The sequence below is a fragment of the Anabrus simplex genome, chromosome 11, assembly GCF_040414725.1.
Source record: "Anabrus simplex isolate iqAnaSimp1 chromosome 11, ASM4041472v1, whole genome shotgun sequence".
NCBI classification, from domain to species: domain Eukaryota; kingdom Metazoa; phylum Arthropoda; class Insecta; order Orthoptera; family Tettigoniidae; genus Anabrus; species Anabrus simplex.
In genome coordinates this window covers 58,199,431-58,220,378 of record NC_090275.1, presented here as the reverse complement: position 1 = coordinate 58,220,378, position 20,948 = coordinate 58,199,431, and the positions used below count along the sequence as shown (strand labels likewise).

The window sequence follows — 20,948 nt, the reverse complement described above, 5'->3', positions numbered from 1 at the left end:
ATGTTCTTGTATTTAATATTACTGTATTTCCTCGTCTATTAGAATTCCTTGGCTTTTTGAGACAAAGAGAATGAAAGAAAAAGCTTGCGTATATGATCCCCCCCTAACGTATTTGTCAGGGGAGAAAGAAGATTCCACCTTGAAGCAGCCGTACTGCAGCTCCAATGACATTACACAAATTAGTGAATAGTTTCATCTGTCCAACCCGCGCAATGAAAACGTGCATCAGAGTCATGCGGTACGTCTATGTTTGTTAGTTAAGACATGTCTGCCTCTGTAGCGTGCTGCAGCTCCGATCACATCTCGCAAATAGGTGATCGGTTTAGTATGTCCGATCCGTGCATTGCAAGCACGCATCAGTCATGTCATATATATATATTTTGTAGTTAAGAATGTCTGCCAGCTGAACAGTTGGCACAATTAGCTGCCATTCTTGGGGGCCCCAAGTTTGATTCCCGGTATTGCCAGAGGTTTAAATTTTTTTTTTGCTAGCAGCTTTACGTCGCACCGACACAGATAGGTCTTATGGCGACGATGGGATAGGAAAGGCCTAGGTGTTGGAAGGAAGTGGCCGTGGCCTTAATTAAGGTACAGCCCAGCATTTGCCTGGTGTGAAAATGGGAAACCACGGAAAACCATCTTCAGGGCTGCCGATAGTGGGATTCGAACCTACTATCTCCCGGATGCAAGCTCATAACCGCGCGCCTCTACGCGCATGGCCAACTCGCCCGGTAGGTTTAAAAATGATAGGAAGGTTGGTGTGCAGTAAACTCATACAAGCAGCTTACCTTCCATTGGGGGCGTGCCTAAAAAGAACTGTACCACCTCAGGATGAGGACACGATTTTACTTTAGTGATGAAATATTCACGGTTGTTGCTATTAATATAGCAGGTGAGATAATTAACAAATAATTTAATAACTAAGGCCAATATAGGTATTTTGTGGAGAATTAGGTTTAAAGTGTATTAAAAAAGTCCAATCATAACTGTTGTTTTATTCATCATTGTACCTAACAAATAATAATAGTAGTAGTAGTAGTAGTATAACATTGATGGTAGATTTCAAGAAAGCTTACTTTGGACTATACCCCAAATTAATAAACATGATAAAATTGACTCTCACTAACACCAAATCAGAAGTGAAGTTTAGGGGTGAAACATCAGAGACATTTGAAATTAAGGCTGACACGGCAGGGAGATGGGCTCTCAGCACTATTATTTAATTGTACTTTAGAAATGGTAATGAGGGAATGGTTTAGGAAATTTCCCCCAAAAATAAAGATTGGCCAAAAAATCAAGACAAATTGCCTGGGTTTCGTCGACGATTTAGCATTACTAGCAGTGGACATACAAGAAGCAAAGACCCAGATATCAGAACTTCAAAACATTGCATATAAAATTGGCCTCAAAATATCATTTGAAAAAACAGAAATTATGCCCCAAAAACCAACACATCTAAAAGAAGTTACCATAAATGGTAATAAAATCAAAATAGTAACTCAATTTAAATATCTTGGAGAAGTAATAACACATGAACCTAAATGAAAAAATCTCACTCCAAACAAGAACAAATAGATTAGCTAAAGCAAAAATTAACTTGGGATATCTACAAAAAGAAATGTCTATCAATAAACGCAAAAATAAAACACTACAACACAGTTATAAAACCAGAAGCTACACATGCAGCAGAAACACTTTTCACCTGAATAAACAATCAAACACTGACAGACTTAAGAAAATTGAAAGGAGGATTGGAAGAACCTGCAACAACAAAAAATAGCAGAAAGATGGACAGTGGCAGATAATATCTAACAAAGTCATGTACAAAGAGCTAGAACTCATTACAGATACTATGCATAAGAGGAGACTAGGATTCTTCGGACACATCACAAGGATGCAGGATTCGAGACTTCTGAAACTACTACTACAACACAATCTTGTCTCAAAAAATACAACAGGATGTAAATGGATCAGAGAAGTAAGAGAGGATCTGAAGGAAATAGGCCTTACAATGGAAGACACCACAAATAAGATAAAAATTGAATACAAACCTCTGCTGTACCCTTACACGAAACAAACCAACAACACGCATATTTTCAACTGAGGAAGGGGCACGATCAGATCGTCTGAAGAAGTACTGGGAGGACCGCAAAGCCCGAACAATCCCTTCAAAGAGACCTGAATGATAGACTGACTAAAGTGATCCTATGCGGTCATAAAAGAAAAAGAATAAGCTTTACGTCCCACTAACTACTTTTACGATTTTTGCGGGCGCCAAACAGTGCATACTGCATACTATACGTTAATAAAAACATGGAGACAATGAATGTACAAATTTAAACATTATGATAATAAAACTCATTACCTCCACACCTTTAGTATCCATAAGTACAGCAAGCTTTCCTGTTTTTTTGTTGTGGAATTTCTGGCACTATCTGGGCACGTAGAGATAACATACCTAAACTAAACAACTTGATCTCTCTATGTATCTCAAATACAGCTTTTAGGTAAATCCTGATGTGAAAATGTAGAAAATGGGCATGAAATGCACATAACAATAAAGGTCTGGCTTTCAACAGATGCAGTTATCCAAAGAATGCTTCCAGTCACTATATATTACATTTGCCGGGAATAGAACCCGGGGCTCCTGTGACCAAAGGCCGGCACGCTAACCATTTAGCCATGGAGCCGGACAGCGGAGTTAATGAGATGAAACGAATGACGTGATACAAGATTAATTACAGTATATATAGGCTTAAAAGTCATGTGCTAAATTATTTCCTTTACTTTTCAAATTTAGAAATGCTGCCTTCCAACAAAGGTAGCCAGTAAGACTCAGAATACAATCATAAATTTGTTAAAGGATAGTGCAGAATATATACATGTATAGTTTATAGTTCTTTAGACTCAGAAATGTGAGGAAATACAGTATATCAGAGTTAATTTTTGTTAAGTATAATTCACCTCCCATGTAGATACCTACATCATTAGACAGGTTCAATTTTACGAAGAGTTTACCTGCAAGGAACAGCACTATACACTCATTTTTTTTTTTTTTTTAAATTCCTGTAGGGACTGTACATACATAGTATGTTATTCTCTCAAGATTGATGTGAAAATTTTGCTGCCATTTGGTGGCTAATCATTAATCATGATAGGTATTAGGTGATATTCGGTATTTTCTTGCACAGCACTGGTGCTGCAAGTATTTCACTTTGACTCTTGTCACCACAAGTAAAGGAGTAAACCTATGTAACTACTTTGGTTATTTAAGTAACAGGAAAGGAACAAACAAGTGACATTTCTAGCCATTAGAGAAAGATTGGAACATGAAGAGGATAAAGTCAATAATAGGTCAAGGTTGTTAAATATTAATCACTTGGTACCTTCTAAGATCAGACTACATTATCAGTGTTTCTGTTATTTTGATACATGAACCCCATTCTCTCTTTCTGAATGAACCTATGTATTTCCCTCCCCCCCCCTTTTTTTTTAACTTGATGTAATGTGTCATTAATTTTATTACAGTGGTTATCCTGCATATCTGGGTGCTCGTCTGGCATCCTTCTATGAACGTGCTGGTCGCGTTAAGTGTCTAGGTAACCCTGACCGTGAGGGCTCAGTAAGCATCGTGGGAGCCGTGTCGCCACCTGGTGGTGACTTCTCTGACCCTGTCACTTCTGCCACTCTAGGTATTGTACAGGTGTTCTGGGGACTGGACAAGAAGTTGGCCCAGAGGAAGCATTTCCCATCCATCAATTGGCTCATCTCATACAGGTAAGGCTTGAGCTTACAGTTCCCCTACTTTTCGTACCCTTCAGAATGAGATTAGTATCTTGGAGTGATCTTATTTACTTTCAGCAATGTTAGGTTTAGGAGTTCTTGGGGAGAGGGTCTTATGTTTTCGTACTTTTCATGGCAAGTAACCTACAACAAACCCACACATTCTCTGATGTTGGCTTGTTTCGGTGCTTTGACAAGTGCTCTCCTCCGCATATTAGAAAGTCTTCAACTAGACATATGCTCACATAGTTCTTTTCTTTGTGAAGCTCCAAGTGTCTTGGTAACCCCGACCATGAGGGAAGCTGTGTCGCCACCTGGTGGTGACTTCTCTGACCCAGTCACTTCTCCCATTCTAGATATTGTACGGGTGTTCTCGGGATTGAACAAGAAGTTGGTCCAATCTACTTGCGTTATAACCCTTGAACAAGAGGAATGCTAGTCAGATATTTCACTTTGTCCATTCTCACAATCACTTCCATACAGCAAGTGTCGATACATTCTGGCTGATCAGCTCAAAATTGTGGAAAATTAAATTTGCACAGATGATGAAAGTGGCATTGAAGCCGGTGCAGTATTTCATCAAGTGGGAACATCTCTCAGTGGAACGTTCTCTAAATTCATGTGTAGTTATTTAGTCAGTCAAAAATGGCACCGATTTGACTATATAGTATTTTGTCTTTTGTTTTGAAAATTAAGAAAGGTATGTGGACTTGCAGGGGGTTGTATGGCTAAAGAAGTGGAAGAACCTTCATCACTTTGGAGGGCGGAGATGCAACACACTTGCTTACTTTGTTGACAACTGAAATCGAGCGCTTTATTTTGAAAGATTTATGTAATAGTACATACAGTGACAGTGGTTATTGTGTGGAAATGGATGGAAGCAGTGATAGTGATGAACAAGATGCTTCAAAATTCAGGAAATTTCTGGTAATTCATTGGATGAACAAGCATGTGCAAGTTGCATCAGAAGTGTCAAACTGTATATTAGATCTGACAGAACATATTCCAAACTGTTGCATACATAAAAAAGCTTCCAAAAATCATGTTTTAAAAATGTTATATTTGGAAAATTCCATTTAGTGTGCAGAAAGAATGTTGTTCTTTAACTGAAATAATTTTATTAAATATTTTTATCATGATTTCATTTTTGTTGCTTTTGCCGTAATTGAGTTTTTCAGCTTTCTATAGGTTTATAGTGTATGTTCGAATTAACATATTAAGATGCATATACAGCGTTTTCTTTTATCCAGTGCATTGGGGAAGAATACTTGCACCACTTGATAATTAAACTTGCACCACTTCTCAGATTAAAGAACTTTCCTGTATTTCTTAATGCTAATAGCGATAATTTCCCATCACTTTCTGAATATCAGATTCCTTTATTTTCCAGTAAGTACATGAGAGCTCTGGATGACTTCTATGACAAGAACTTCCCTGAGTTTGTGGCGCTGAGGACAAAGGTAAAGGAGATCCTTCAGGAAGAAGAAGACTTGTCCGAAATTGTGCAGCTGGTCGGTAAAGCCTCTCTAGCTGAGACAGACAAAATCACATTGGAAGTAGCCAAGCTTCTGAAAGACGACTTCTTACAGCAGAACAGGTATGCACATTGTGTTTTGGGGAAAATTAATTCACAAAATGTATTGGTAATTTTCTGTATTTTTTGAAAATGCTCCTTATCTGAATTCCTTTGTCATTATTTTGTTCTTCTTTTACATTGACTTCATTCTTAGGTAACTTATACACATCTTTGGGGAATAAATTTAACTGTACAATTGACTGCTGATTTATTCAGATTCTCAAAGACTAATGTAATGTTCTGGTAGGAGGAACCATACAGGACCACTCCAGATGTGTATTTGAATGCATAGTGAAAGTTTCGTAGAACCAAGGAGTATCCAGCTTAATGTTGTTAGTTCTCATTTTTGACCTTGTCTGAGGGAGCTTGTTCCAAGAACTATTCCTGCATAGAAAGATAGGAACATGAATACATGCATAATGAGATAAATACAATGATAGGTCAGCAAGGAAAGAGGGAACAGCACAAAGGGGATATGAGGACAAAGATTAAAACAAAAGGACGAGGACATTCTCCACATATTTATACACTCCTTCTCCCCATCAATCCCAGTTATTCTTAAAACAAAAGGACAAGGACATTCTCCACATATTTATACACTCATTCTCCCCATCAATCCCTGTTATTCTAGAGCCTTTTTTTTCAATCCCCCAACAAGCTTGGTTCTTGAAATAAATTTTCAGCTTATTAGGTCATGTTGTGTATATATAATCATCATTCCCCTTCTCCATTTTGATCTTGGATTGGGTTGTAGATCATTTCCTTTCTTTCCACCGTTCTTCTCCAGACATACCATATTTACTAGTGTATTAGACTCCCTTGCATATTAAACCCCCCATGGCTTTTTGAGATGAAGAAAATGAAAAAAAAATCTCTCATACAAGACCCCCCAACGTAATTCGTCAGAGAAGAACGATTCCACTTCGAAGCGGGTACAAGCCTTACGTAGCTGTGATGACATCACACAAATTTGTGTATAGTTTTGTCCGTACGACCCACGCAATGAAAACACATGCAAGTCATGCGGTACATCTGTGTTTCCTAGTTAAGAAATGTCTGCCTCCGTAGTGTAGGCCTATTGCAGCTCTGACGTCGCTCAAATAGGTGAATAGTTTTGTGTCCGACCCGCGTATTGCAACCACGCATCTCATCAGTCATGTATATATGTCTGTGTTTTGTAGTTAGGAATGTCCGCCAGTGTAATGGTTAGCACAATTAGCTGGCATTCTCGGGAGCCTGAATTAAATTCCCGATACCATATTGCCAGAGATTTACGAATGGCAGGAAGGTTGATTTGTGGTAAAAATGGTACATCCAACTCCCTTCCACTGGGGGCCTGTCTAAAAAAGAGCTGCACCACCTCAGGATGAGGAAACTAGTTTACTTCAGTTAAGAAATATTCACGGTTGTTGCTAGGCCTATTAATATAAGCAGGCGAGATCATTAACAAAGTGATCGTTTGATATCTTGTAACTCGGGCCAATATATGTTTTTTTGGGAGAGAAGTAGGTTTAAAAGGTGATAAAAAATCCAATCACAATTGTTTTACTCACCAAAGTACCTAACAAATAAAATAATATTGATTTTTTTTTTATGTCCCCACTTACTTTCAACGATTTTTAGAGATGCCAAACAAAACATACTAGGGTATGCATTAATAAAAAAAAGAGACACTGAACATAAAAAAACATTATGATAATAAAACACATTACCGTTGCACCTGTAGATATCCATAAATGCGGCAAACTTTCTTGTTATTTATTTTTATTCTTTCCGTCGTAGAACTTTTAGCACTATCCGGGCGATAGCATACCTAACCTAAACAATGCTGTCTCTCTTATCTCATTTACAGCTGTTTTGGTAAATCCTGATGTGATAAATGTAGAGAACAAGCATGAAATACAGTATACTTAAAAATAAGGGTCTGGCTTTCAACAGCTGCAGTTATCAAAATGCTTCCGGTCACTATGTATTACCGGTACATTCAGAAATACAATTCGTAACATATGCTGGTGGTTTGGCACATTTTCAACAACAATGCTTTATTCAGAATGAGTGGCTTCTGCTACACAATAATTGAAATTAAGAGGGTTCCTCCTATTCAATTGAACAAAACGTGAATAGGAGGAACCCTCTTAATTTCAATTATTGTAATCCCACTTCAATACGGATCATGAAATTCCTTAATATCAAATTCTACTGCACATACACCAACTGGGAATATCGGAAACCAACTCCAGAAACCATTTGGGAATACTGTAGCGTCACACAGTTTGGACTCTATAGTCGGGAATGAAACTATTTTTAAAAGGTTCAAAGAGACGGTACCTCGAATGCTCTCAGTCTCGATTGCAGTGCGTGGCAGTGAAGATGTCACTTGGAATGATGACACGCCGGTAGCAGGGAAGTTAGGGGCGCAAGACAATTAAAATGAAAGCAGTGATCAGGTTTACTGTGTTTACTGCTCAACTGACAGAGACAAATGACTGGCCATTGAGTTATTTTGTATCAGTATTGCACAATACGATAACATCCCTTTTCTCTACGGGGTCGAGTATGAAGCGAGACAAATTTCTGTAGCAAGTTTTTACGACCGTATGCCCTTCCTGATGTCGACCTCATCAGAGGAATTAATGAGACGAAATGAATGACGTGATATTATGAGTAACTAAAACAGATTATATTTACTTTATATGTAGGCCTAAAAGTAGTGTTCACCATTTATTGACTTTTTACAGTTAGAAGTACTGCCTTCTAATGAAAATAGTCAGTATAACTCAAATACTGACATAACTGATGGAGGGAATGGATGATTTTCCCAAGACATGTATGGTAAAATAGTTTTCTATCATTACAAGGTGTATTGACAAGGCGGACTCGAGTAAAAACTATTTTAAATAGTTCTTTAATAGATTCATATGTTTGTTAAAGAACTGTGTAGAATGTACAATTTATAGCTCTTTATAGACTAGAAGTCGTGTGTTCACTGCACAGAATTTGAGGTTATCACATATTGGATCCCCCTTTACTTTTGTGGCTGTAAAAGTTGGGGGGGGGGGAAAAAAGGGACTACATGAGTAAATATGGTATCTTCAAAATTAGCCTATTCTTAGGTCTTGTTCATTTTTTATCTCCATTAATTTTCTGGGTGAATCTTTTGGTCTTTACTCCTCTAACCTCCAGCAGTTCAAACATCGATTTTGGTATCCTTGTTCTTCCGGTTCTTTTCACATGCCCTTACCATCTCCGCTTCAGCTGTTCTACTCTCTCTTGCTCCATGCTTCCCATATTACCATAATCATTGTAAATAATAAAACAAATGTTTTGCAATTTAACATACTTTTTCTTTTGAAAATTCAAGTGATCCATTAATTTTGCCAATCAGTGTAGTTCTTGTGCATAATTTCCTTGCATTATATTGGTACTTTCGTACTCCATAACGTTCTTCTCACACTCTGGTAAAACCCTCCAGCTGATAACTGCAAACTTCTGTTTATCTCCTGTGTCATTCTTCCATCTTCTGATATCACACTCCCACTTACATGTTCTTACTACCTCTAGTGGTCCCCCCTGGACTGTTATACTGCCTCTTCGATTCCTTGATCCTCATGTAAGAATGACAGTTTTATTCTGTTCCTTATTCATTTTAATTTGCGATTCTTCAGTTACTGAGCGAGTGGCTGCACGGTTTGGGCCACGTAGCTGTCAGCTTGCATTCGGGAGATAGTGGGTTTGAACCCCACTGTTAGTAGTCCTGAAGATGGTTTCCCATTTTCACACTAGGCAAATGCTGGGGCTATGGCTTAATTAAGGCCACGGTCACTTCCTTCCCACTTCCAGCCCTTTCCTTTCTCATCGTCACTATAAGACCTGTCTATGTTGGTGCAATGTAAAGCAGATTGAAAAAAAAAAAAAAAGGAAAATGACTTCAGTTACTTCAGTTACTACATGTTTGCCTCTTGAACTTTCACCCAACAGCCAATGTCATTAGCAAATAATCATAGTTTTACTGTTCCTACGCATACTCTTATCTATAAACATAGTTTGTTTGCAAGTTTCAGAGTATTAATACTTTTTGGATATAAAATTGTATACAGAATGTTGAAATTTATTTAGATACAATTTATATGGTATTATGAAGACCATCTGCCTGTTATGGGATGGAGTAGACCGTGTAGCTAGTGACTCAATGCCAAGTCCTGGGTGGCTGTAAATAACCCAGCTCTCTAAATGGGCCAACATCTTAGGGCTAAGAAGTTCCTTTAGGTGGATGCTGGTCCCCCAGTGGAGAAAATGTCATTGAAATCCAGCTTGCAACATCTGTTCTCCAGACCTCAATGAAACATGGCAGTTATGTATAAAATGTCCTTGAGTGTAGAGAGCCCTCTGTAATAGCCTATATGCAGCATTGAAGAGGATTGGGGTCGTTGATCCACTGCTCGACCCATGAGCTTCCTGGACAAGGGTGACAAAGGGGAATTAAATATACCAGGTGAATCGGCTGCACCTATTTCTTTATATATATATATGCAAAGAAATCAAAAAGATATATATATATATATTACATATTAAAGAGATGTTAAGTACCGAACAAAAGTGCCCAAACGGACACAGTGGGAACCAAACCAAAATCTTCTGATTTTACTTTGGATGCTCTACCGATTGAGATATGGTGTTTTAGGTCATATTTGTTCTGTTCATTCCTAGTTTCATTGTCCTTAATATATATTTTCAACCCAAATATATATATTCATCCATTATTAATATTGTTATTACTGCTTCTGCATTAATTTCTTCAATTGTTAATTTCTTTGACAGCTATTCTCCATATGACCGTTTCTGCCCCTTTTACAAGACAGTAGGCATGTTGAAGAACATCATTGCTTTCTATGACATGTCACGGCACGCGGTTGAGTCAACAGCGCAGAGTGAAAACAAGATCACGTGGGGAGTCATCAGAGACAGCATGGGCAACATCTTATACCAGCTCTCTTCGATGAAATTCAAGGTTAGTTGCCTAGTCCCTTACTACATTTATGCCTTTGCTTTATAAAAAACAAATTTAGGGATGAGAATCTTATCTATAAACATAGTTTGTTTGCAAGTTTCAGAGTATTAATACTTTTTGGATATAAAATTGTATACAGAATGTTGAAATTTATTTAGATACAATTTATATGGTATTATGAAGACCATCTGCCTGTTATGGGATGGAGTAGACCGTGTAGCTAGTGACTCAATGCCAAGTCCTGGGTGGCTGTAAATAACCCAGCTCTCTAAATGGGCCAACATCTTAGGGCTAAGAAGTTCCTTTAGGTGGATGCTGGTCCCCCAGTGGAGAAAATGTCATTGAAATCCAGCTTGCAACATCTGTTCTCCAGACCTCAGTGAAACATGGCAGTTATGTATAAAATGTCCTTGAGTGTAGAGAGCCCTCTGTAATAGCCTATATGCAGCATTGAAGAGGATTGGGGTCGTTGATCCACTGCTCGACCCATGAGCTTCCTGGACAAGGGTGACAAAGGGGAATTAAATATACCAGGTGAATCGGCTGCACCTATTTCTTTGGATTTACGCAATCTGCAATTTATAATTTACCGTGAAAAAGTCTTCTCTACCGTGCAATAATTTCTTATGTAGACACATGATTTTAAATACACATGTATTCATTGATCTTAAGGCAGCAGTAAGGAGGTAATAATAAATGAGTGCATAGAACTATGCTACGTGTATGAAAGGAGCAAAACATAATGATTATAGCTGCCCCAGATGAAAGCATATGTAATATATTAATATATGCAATCTCTCTCTTCCAGGACCCTGTCAAAGATGGTGAGCAGAAGATCAAGGCAGACTTTGAACAGCTGCATGAAGACATCCAACAGGCATTCCGCAATCTGGAAGATTAAAGAGGATTGTATATTTTTTCACCGTTTGAGATGTGCGTGAATTCCTTCCTTGGAAAAGAAAAAATACTCCCATCATAGAAGATCTCTTGCACAAATGGCCACAGTATAAAGCAGAACTTAGTGTTACATCAAAAGTTCTTTTTATCTGAACCCCTAGATCTTTAGGGGATAAGGATGTTGTGGTATACCAAAGTTATTTCTGTTGTAGTTCTTTCTAAGAAAATGAGCCGAAAGGGACAAAAATGAAGATAATTATAGGGTTGGTGTTGGGCAGGTTTTAGAAAAGAAAAATATGTATTTAGATGGCATAATTTGTCTGGGCAAATCAACCTCGAAACTTGTTATAGATGGCTGTTGATATCTTCTTAAAAAGAATATGATGTTGTTCTTGGCTTTCTTGTCAATGATAAGTATTCCCAGTTTTGTTGCTTGTTATTGGAATGTACTTCTCATGAACTAGGAACTTTGTAATACCACTACAAATATTTCTTAAAGCACACACAGGTATGGTTTGTACTGGAGATGCCATTAATGTGATAATGTGGGGTTGTTGTCCTCTGATAGTACTTCCTGTAGATTTGTCCTTGTAGTAGTTGTTTCTGTCCTAGTTCTGGTCCAGATTGCACTGGGTGGAGGTTTAAAACTTTGGTGTTACGAGATTGTCGTAGATAATTTTTGCATTCCAAACAAGCCCAGCATTTGATATTGAATGTTATTTGTTAAAGCAATGATATTACTGTTATGGAAGAAGCAAATGTAGTGCTAATCTGGTCGTATAAGCTGACCAGGAAAAATTTTACACATCAAATTATATTTTATAACATTGGTCAGTAGAACCTCATATTGAAGTTTCAGGACATAGGTGTGTTTTTGTATGACTTTATTTTTTAAAGAATAATTTTTCTCCTATTGTAAACATGATGTATAATTACTTTCTTACATCACTGTGTCTTAAAAATTTTGGAGGACACAAATAACTATTCGTGGGAGGTGTAAGTAATGTGATAAATATAATACAAGGGATGCAGTAGACTTGTCTGCTGAACACGCACGGTTGGTTGGGTGCTGGCTTTACAGGTGCACATTGCAGTCCTCAGGAATGTTTACAGTAACATGACAAAAATGGACATACAGAAAAATGATAATGTGCTATAGTATTTTATGACTTGTTAAAGATCTAAAATATTAACAAATCAAGATATTAGACTTATTGAAGGTGCATTAAAAATGAGGGAACTTCTGCTGCTAGATGCCATATTGGATCCTATGTTTATGAATATGAAGCATTTGTACTAAAATGACATCTTGTACTTCCCTCGTAGATCTTCTAATTTATAATGTATTGAAACGACTTGGTCTGTAATTATTTAGTCACTTCAAAAGAACAAGCTGTTAACACAAGAAGCATAACAAGACTGAAAGCTTGGTTAGAAATAAGTTGTCAGTGTGATCAAAGTGCATTCCACATTTTAATGTTGCTAGCTCCACATACCGAAACCTACCGTATAAGGACTAGAAAGCAGAGTTCATAGGAAAACTCGTGTGGGTAGTAGTTCAAAGTATCCTGCAGTACAGTACTGACAGGCATGTGAATACCACTGTATCCCTTTTCTCATATTATTTATAGCTCCACTTTTAGTTTTATCAACCTGGAATAAGGGCTAACAGTTCTTAAAATTTCTGTGCATTTGTGACTTAAAGTTGTAGAAACACATTCACCTTCTTCCCCCAACAGCGACATCAATGTTATCGTACTAGCTACCTCGGTATTGTGATTGTGTTCATTTGGTGATGATGTTACCAGATCCCATCCTGCCTTTCACATTGAATATTGAGTTTTCACTCCCTCATTTCTTGTCAATCAGTATTTACTAGTTAAGACTGCAGTATTTTAACTTCCAAACCTCAGATTTGGTATTTTCTTCCTTCTATCTATATTTTTACACATAGTACATTGAAGAATGTAAAACAAAAACAGAGGAGCGGGAGAAGATGCTTTCTTTGATTATTTATGTAGGATGTACGTAAAGAAATTGTTTAAATTTCTGTTGTTATTTCTGAAAGAATGAGTAGTGTAACAAATATGATTATAGGACAATTTGGAAAAATTAGGAGGCTGGACTAGTAGGGAAAGGGCAGATTCACCCTAGGCTGTGCTCTCGGAGAAGCATAGCCGGTTTTCCATAATTTCCCACAAACATCACTGTTTCTCTTAAGGATTTTTTCTAAACTCCCAAGTTGGTTGTATGAAAAGGGAATTTATCATGACAAAAATGAGAATCTTCATCACCATCCTAAACCATCTCCAGTTTCCCGGGTGTGACAAAAAAATGAGAATCTTGTTTCAGAAAATTCTCTTCCCAAAAGGTCCTCCAAAATTTTCAGACAAAGATGTGTACACAGAATTGGTGAGAGATGGTCACGAATATCACCACTTGGGAGAAGGCAGAGCCTGACAGCGCATGCTGCCTTTACTTTCCCCTAGCTAGTCTCAAGAAGGAAGCAGCTAGTTAAGATTACTCTGAGGGCTCCACATGCTATTTTATGCATGACACAGATTGGCAGAACACATACCAAAACTCTGGTATAAAGCACCTGATTTTTCTCCTAGGCTGCTGTTATTTAAAAATATTAGTAGGCAGCTTTTTATTTTCAGTATGAAACAAGTTTCATTTTTGCATTTTGACATGTTCTCTGCTTCCAAACTAATAGCCAAATGTGTAGCTTCAGAGTGTTATGTACCCTCTCCCTGGTAATGCCTTTTGTGCCGACTACTCTATTGGACCACCCATCTATGCTGCTGCTGCTTGTTTCCATACTACCACTTCACAGATTTTGTGTATTCTGCATCCTCTACACACTGGCTTTGCACATAAGTGCGATTAGTGAATGCAGCAAGCACTTTTATATCAGTTCTGTTCTATACAGCCATTTCCTGATTTATTTATTTAATTTATTTAATTATTTTCTTTATGTATTATGTAACTGGTGAGATTATCCTTCCAAACTTAACTCAAGGCTAGCAGTTTTAGCCACATATCAAAGCTTAATTTGTATGACTATGACACAGATGTGTTATTTTTAAAGGAGAGTTCAGAATGTAGTGCTGTGTTCTGATAGTATTTCCTGGAATTAAAAAAAAAAAAAAAAAAAGTTAATTCAAGTCCCTCCCAATATATTACATTATTTTACTGCTTCTTTTGCTTCTTTCATCTGAAAAGATTTGTTATTGAATTAAAAGATAAATGTGTACATAAAAAAACAATGTGCAATTAAGTTATCTCAAACCAGATCATTAATAGGCCTACTATTCACCTGACGACAACTTTGAGTTTGATGTTTGCTGTGGGACATGATTATAATGTTTGTAATAATATGGTTCAGTAATGTGAACTTTTGAATATTTTGTACATAGAAGAAAATATATTGTGAGTACTTATTTCACTGTCTACCATATCTCGTGAAACTTTTGTTAAGAGGTTCTGCTATGGTATCAATCAGGGAAAGTACTTATAGTTTTAGTGAAAATAACTGAATGCACATTTGCTGTTTTCCAACATTCCGGGCTTTTCCCTTCTCGTACAGTACCAAAATTTATACCTTTGGTCTTAATTCCAGTATAACAGGCATTTATAATAGTATTTTGAGAGGTGAAGAATTTGGCTGTTCAAGTTATATTTTTTTAGAAAGAATTTTTACTATTTTTTGTGGTGGGGATATAAATATTGTAACATAATGTTGTCGTAAGCCCACACTCACCTTACACCACAGTATTAAAGTAAATATTGTGTAAGTAATGTACAAAAAGAGAGAGCGTTCCTGTTGAACACTAAAACATGAACTGTAGGGATAATGTTATTTTATGTCTATGTTGATATATTTTTATGTCACGGTGTATTTTCCTCTGTAAAATAGTAGCTTTCATGTTCTGTTCCTTTTCCTGTTGTATGTGACGGGTGTAATTGTGTACAGTTGTAATTAAAATACAGTAAAAATATGTATGAAAATAAAATGAATTTGTCTTTGATGACAATAAGAGCCATCTTAGGGAGTTAGTTCTCATATTCAGGTCTGTAGAAAAAAAAAAAAATGCCCCTTCAGTGGCTGTTGTAATAAAATTCATGAACATTCCTCACTCTGAATCATTTCTTGTTATAATCATTGTTTTCATTGTGGTTCATATAATAAATCTGGAGAATAATTTGTTGACCATAAGGCACTTAATTAGAGATGTATCTTTTTCCTCAAAGCTACACTTTTCTTGTTTTCTTTTTTGTGTTAAGCCGTGAAAAGGTAAATACAGTGAAACCTCCTCATTAAGGCGTTTCTGCAGGGGTCAAGGAAAAAGAACGTGTTAAGCGAGAAAACGTACTAATGAACATACAAATAAAAACTATACAACAAAAGATAAGTTTCTTTCTGACATGAGAGCATTTTACATCATGTGTCGGCAGGTACATTGAAAATGATAGGCCTATCCATCATTTTTAAAGATGAGAGGAAAATATTAAAAGGTGTGAAAAACACGGGAGAACATATATGAAAACCTTTTCTGCTGGGGATTATAAAATAGCAAGTACCGGTACACTGAAAGGTGTGAAAAATGCACAGGGTCATCAAAAATATCAAAGTATTATTGCTTATCATACTTTTTCTAAAACAAATGTTAGTAAATGCCTTTTATTTCGGAGCGCCGGGCTGAGTGGCTCAGACGGTTAAGGCGCTGGCCTTCTAACCCCAACTTGGCAGGTTCGATCCTGGCTCAGTCCGGTGGTATTTGAAGGTGCTCAAATATGACAGCCCCCTGTTGGTAGATTTACTGGCACGTAAAAGAACTCCTGCGGGACTAAATTCCGGCACCTCGGCGTCTTCGAAGACCTTAAAAAGTAGTTAGTGGGACGTAAAGCAAATAACATTATTATTATTATTATTATTATTTCAGAGCAGTGGGTTATTAAACATTATTTTCTGGTCACACTCTTAGACAATGAATTGGAGGTTACATTCGACCACGTGCAACTGTAAGGAATGACTTTGGCTGCCATTTTGAATCAACCATTTTGAGTGATCGAGTCTAAACGTGAAGGTGCGAGTTTCAACATTCGCGACCTTTGCACGCTTGTGCCAGTCCACTTTCTGTCAGATTTTAATTTTAACTTCATTAAGTTATTAAAGAATTTAACATTTTCCGTGTCCATAACTAGGCTATCACTGACAAATGTGCACCTCACTAGTCAATTTCACACGATTATACACCTAATCCAGACAGAGGCTACCATATCACGCGACATACGAGATGTACTTCCGAATGTAATACATAGTGACTGGAAGCATTCTTTTGATAACTGCAGCTGTTGAAAGCCAGACCTTTATTTTTAGGTACGTTTCATGCTTGTTCTCTACATTTATCACATCTGGATTTACGTAAACAGCTGTACATGAGATAAGAGAGACTGCATTATTTAGGCTGGGTATTTTATCGCCCGGATAGTGCCAAAAGTTCCACGACGGAAAGAATAAAAATAAATAACAGGTGTGGCAGAAATGAGTTTTATTATCATAATGTTTAATTTCGTACGTTCGTTGTCTCCATTTTTTAGGGCATAAAATTGTTATTATTATTATTATTATTATTAATTGTTAGGTACGTTGACGAGTAAAACAATCGTAAGTGGATAGCTTTCATCATATTTTGAAATTACTTCTTTCCAAAAAATACCTATATCGACCCGAGATATGAGATATTAAACGATCCCTTTCTTAATGATCTCGCCTGCTGTATAAATAGCAACAACCGTGAATATTTCTCAACTAAAGTAAACTAGTTTCCTCATCCTGAGGTGCTGCAACCCTTTTTAGACACCCCCCCTCAGTGGAGGGGAGTTACATATACCCTTTTTACTGCATATCAACCTTCCTGCCATTTGTAAATCTCTGGCAGTACGGTACCTGGAATCGAACTCAGACTCCCGAGGACGGCAAGTAATTGTGCTAACCATTACACTGGCGGACATTATTAACTACAAAACTACAAAATGTGCGGGTTGGACACGAACCTATTTGTGGGACATAATCAGAGCTGCAGTAGGCCTATGCTACGGGGGGGGGGGGGGGACATTTCTTAAATATGAAACACAGATGTATCGCACGACTTCGACGCGTTTTCTTTGCGTAGGTCGTACGGACAAAACTATTCACAAATTTGTGTGATGTCATCAGAGCTGCAATAAGACTTGTACCCGCTTCGAAGCGGAATTGTTGTTGTTCTCCGACAAATTACGCTGGGGGCGGGGGTCTTATACGAGAGATTTAATTTTTACATTTTCTTCGTCTCGAAAAACCAGGGGGGGATGTGTGTGATACACGAGGGGGTCTAATACAAGAGTAAATACGGTATTAGCTACACTTCACTGTACCACTCAACACAAAATACATTTCTACCTTCTGGATGGAATGCGAAATACAAGTACAAACAGGCTCACTCTGCTATTCAGCAATCTCTCTGCTAACCAGCAAGCAAAACTGAACATTCCTAAGGCTAAGGGCTTGCTCCCTGAAAGTACATCTTATCCTTTGAAGTTCAGGAAGGCCTTTTCCCATAATCATGCAACTGCGGCGATGGCTCTTACCCGAGTTGGAAATTACGTTTCTTTCAGAAGGAATGACAAATACAGTAACATTTTCAGGTCTGGGAAAAATGTAATCGTACTAAGCGATAATAGCAAAAATTTGTGACGCGATAAGCAAGGTATTTTTTATGTAGCTTTAATACGATGAGAATCAGGACTTTGAATTTACGATGTGCTAAGCGGGAAAATGTGTTAATGAGGAACGCACTAACGAGGTTTCACTATATGTACTCAGTTTTCCGACTGTAGGGTTGTGCGTATACAGGATGAGTCCTAAAAGGGTTGCCAGCCTTCCTATATGCCATTTGCTGGTAGATGAGAGTGCAGTCACATCATGCTGTTGAAAACTTGTTGGCTTCAGTGATTGGACAATAAGACTGCAAAACAATAAAACTTACCCCATTACGGTGTTATACTGTATATGGTCTCCCTCAGCCTCCAAACAAGTGTAACGTGTAATTCCGGTTCACTCTGCAGTTCTATTAAGCACCTAATTCTGAAGTCATAAAGTGCACTAAACCGATCCATTAACGCTATAAAAGAGAAATTGTTAAAAAACAGAACGGTTCCACCTGCGATACTGTTTATTTACTTAAGGCAAATTAAAAAATGTAGAATATGTTTCGTCTACTTTGTAGAGGTCTTCAGCCACATATGTTTAGGCATATTGCATAATTAACAAGGACACATTCCTGTTATCTTAATGTTAAAACATACATTAAAAACATTTAAAAAATTACAGTTAAACCTTGTCTGTCGGTAGAGGCCTGACGTTACGATATTCCCTTTCTGGTTGCATGTCAGGCGACGCCAGACATGACATTGTATTGCCCACAGCTCGTCTGCCATCTCTTAGCTGACATAATATATAATGCTATACTGTACTGCCATCTTTTGGTTCAGCATGGAACTCCAAATCCAAATACTATTTGACAGTCAGTCAAAAATCTATTATTTAGATGGCAGTGTAGACATCAGCTGTGTCCAGTCTACTCATGCATGCGAAGGCTCGAGTGATGGTAAACAAACATGGTCGCCACGTGCATATACAGTGTATACAGTTCAATGTTGTATATGTCGGGTAATTGTACAAAACCCCAGTATTTTCGCATCTCTACTCCTTCCTTGTACTCTAATGAATATATCTAATATAATTTGATGGCGCCTACATGTGAACTGGTGATGGTCGGCTTGGGTACCATAACTCAACATGTAGCTGATGCTGACGGCTGGCACAATTATAAACAAACAGATTCCGATTTCAAGAAATGCCGTTTACAGTAGTTTCAGGCTAAAAACCACCGCGAGGTACGAAACCAGAGACTGAATTAGTTTTTCATTTGCTTTTTAATGATAATTTGTTCAGTGAAATTACTAACGAAACCACAATCTCAAGACAGATTCTCCTGTGCTACGATCTGTGTGATCTCCCAGTAACTACTAGTGTAAGTTTGATACAAAGGAAATCCCAAAAATACGGTCTATCTTTTTATAAATAAATAGACCTGTTTATTTCTACAATGTTTAACATCATTTTATAGCTTGAACATTAAGCTATTTTTCTACATAATCACCATTTTGGTTGATGCATTTTTGTAGATGCTGTGACAGTTTTTGTATGCCCTTGTCATACCAGCTTGCCGCCTTGCTGTTCAGGAAGTTGTGAGCGGCGCTTTGGGAGACCTTAGGAACCAAAGTGCAGAGATCATCCAGGGTGATCAGTCGTTCTTCACGCACGATTCGCTCAACCTTCACAACTGTCTCGATGGAAACTGACGATCTCCCGTTCGTCGTGAATTTCAGTCCGACCGGCTGAAAACTCTCTAGACCACTTACAAACACTTTTGACATCCATGCAACGACTCACCATACACTTCCGTCAATTGGCGATGGATTTCAATCGGTTCAGTACCTTTTGCGTTCAAAAACCGAATAACTGCACGCATTTGCGGTAACATCCAACGGGAGCTCCATTCTCAACGGCTGCCTAGCCAAGACTAAGTGCCTCAGGGCGGCATGCACTGTTTATAGGTGAGCGCGGGAAACACTCTTCACAATATTGTGACCAACAGTCACACGAACAGAGTTCTGTATTTATAAAAGAATAGGAGACCTCATTTTTGGGATTACCCTCGTAGTATATCGTCAACAGTTATTGCATGAAATAACGTTCTCATATGGAAATGTGTGTGCCAAAAATCTTTGTCAAAAGCCTGGAAAAGTACTGAATGTTCAACTATGAGCTCCTTAATACCATCGACAAAAGTGAAAACAGAATGTCAGTATCTTAAACAGTTCATGAGTTATTTGAGCTGAATAACCTTAATAACTGTAGATAGGATTGTTGTCGACAGGGTAGCTTCTTGTGATGCAGACCAGGCTGGAGGTGTTCTCTATGATGATTCCCCTTCCATGATAGGTGTTTCTAAGTGGCGGATCATTTCAGAAGTATTTCTGCTGACGTATTTTACTTCTTTAGAACAAACAGTGGACTGTGCTCTGTGGCATCTTTTCAAAATAATCCCACGTCCACGACTTGCGTTGTGTTATGGACATCTTAAAGTTGTTGTGTACAATTACACATTGCACCATCATATACCGAAATATGTAATTATGATGCGAATACTCTATAACATTGTAAGGAATTACGGTATTTCCTTCATCATAATGTCGGTAAAAACACGCACTGGTCAAATGGACATAGAATGTAGGGTCTGGTAAATTGAGTGACGATATATACCTACAGTACCTAGCAGTTTCTGTACTTAGCCTACTCATTCGTCGTAATCAGTCATAACGCATGCATAACACTTTTTTTTTTTGAATGTCTTGTCTTGAGAGAACCTTATATTTGATCTTCATTTCTATTAAGCTCCTAATGTGCAAAAAAATGAAAGAGGACAAAACCCAGCTTAGCAAATCTTTGAAGTTTTTTTTTGGTGATATCTGAAGCCCTCTCTATTCAGTTTCGACTCGGTTAACTTGTAACTGTTAGGGTCTTCAGTCTGCCGAAACTAATTTTGAATATATACTGGAGATTTATAGACCTGA

General features: G+C 37.7%; 1 protein-coding gene across 1 annotated transcript in view; it reads left to right on the top strand.

The window, feature by feature from the left end:
- LOC136883340 (V-type proton ATPase catalytic subunit A) overlaps positions 1-15,492 on the top strand; it is a 64,005-nt gene extending 48,513 nt beyond the window's left edge. Inside the window, exons 8-11 of the mRNA XM_067155579.2 lie at positions 3,529-3,777; positions 5,174-5,380; positions 10,178-10,367; positions 11,176-15,492. Of these exons, the coding sequence (XP_067011680.1) occupies positions 3,529-3,777; positions 5,174-5,380; positions 10,178-10,367; positions 11,176-11,268 (739 nt within the window). The 3' untranslated portion in view covers positions 11,269-15,492. The remainder of the gene's footprint in view (positions 1-3,528; positions 3,778-5,173; positions 5,381-10,177; positions 10,368-11,175) is intronic.
- Positions 15,493-20,948: the final 5,456 nt, after the last annotated feature.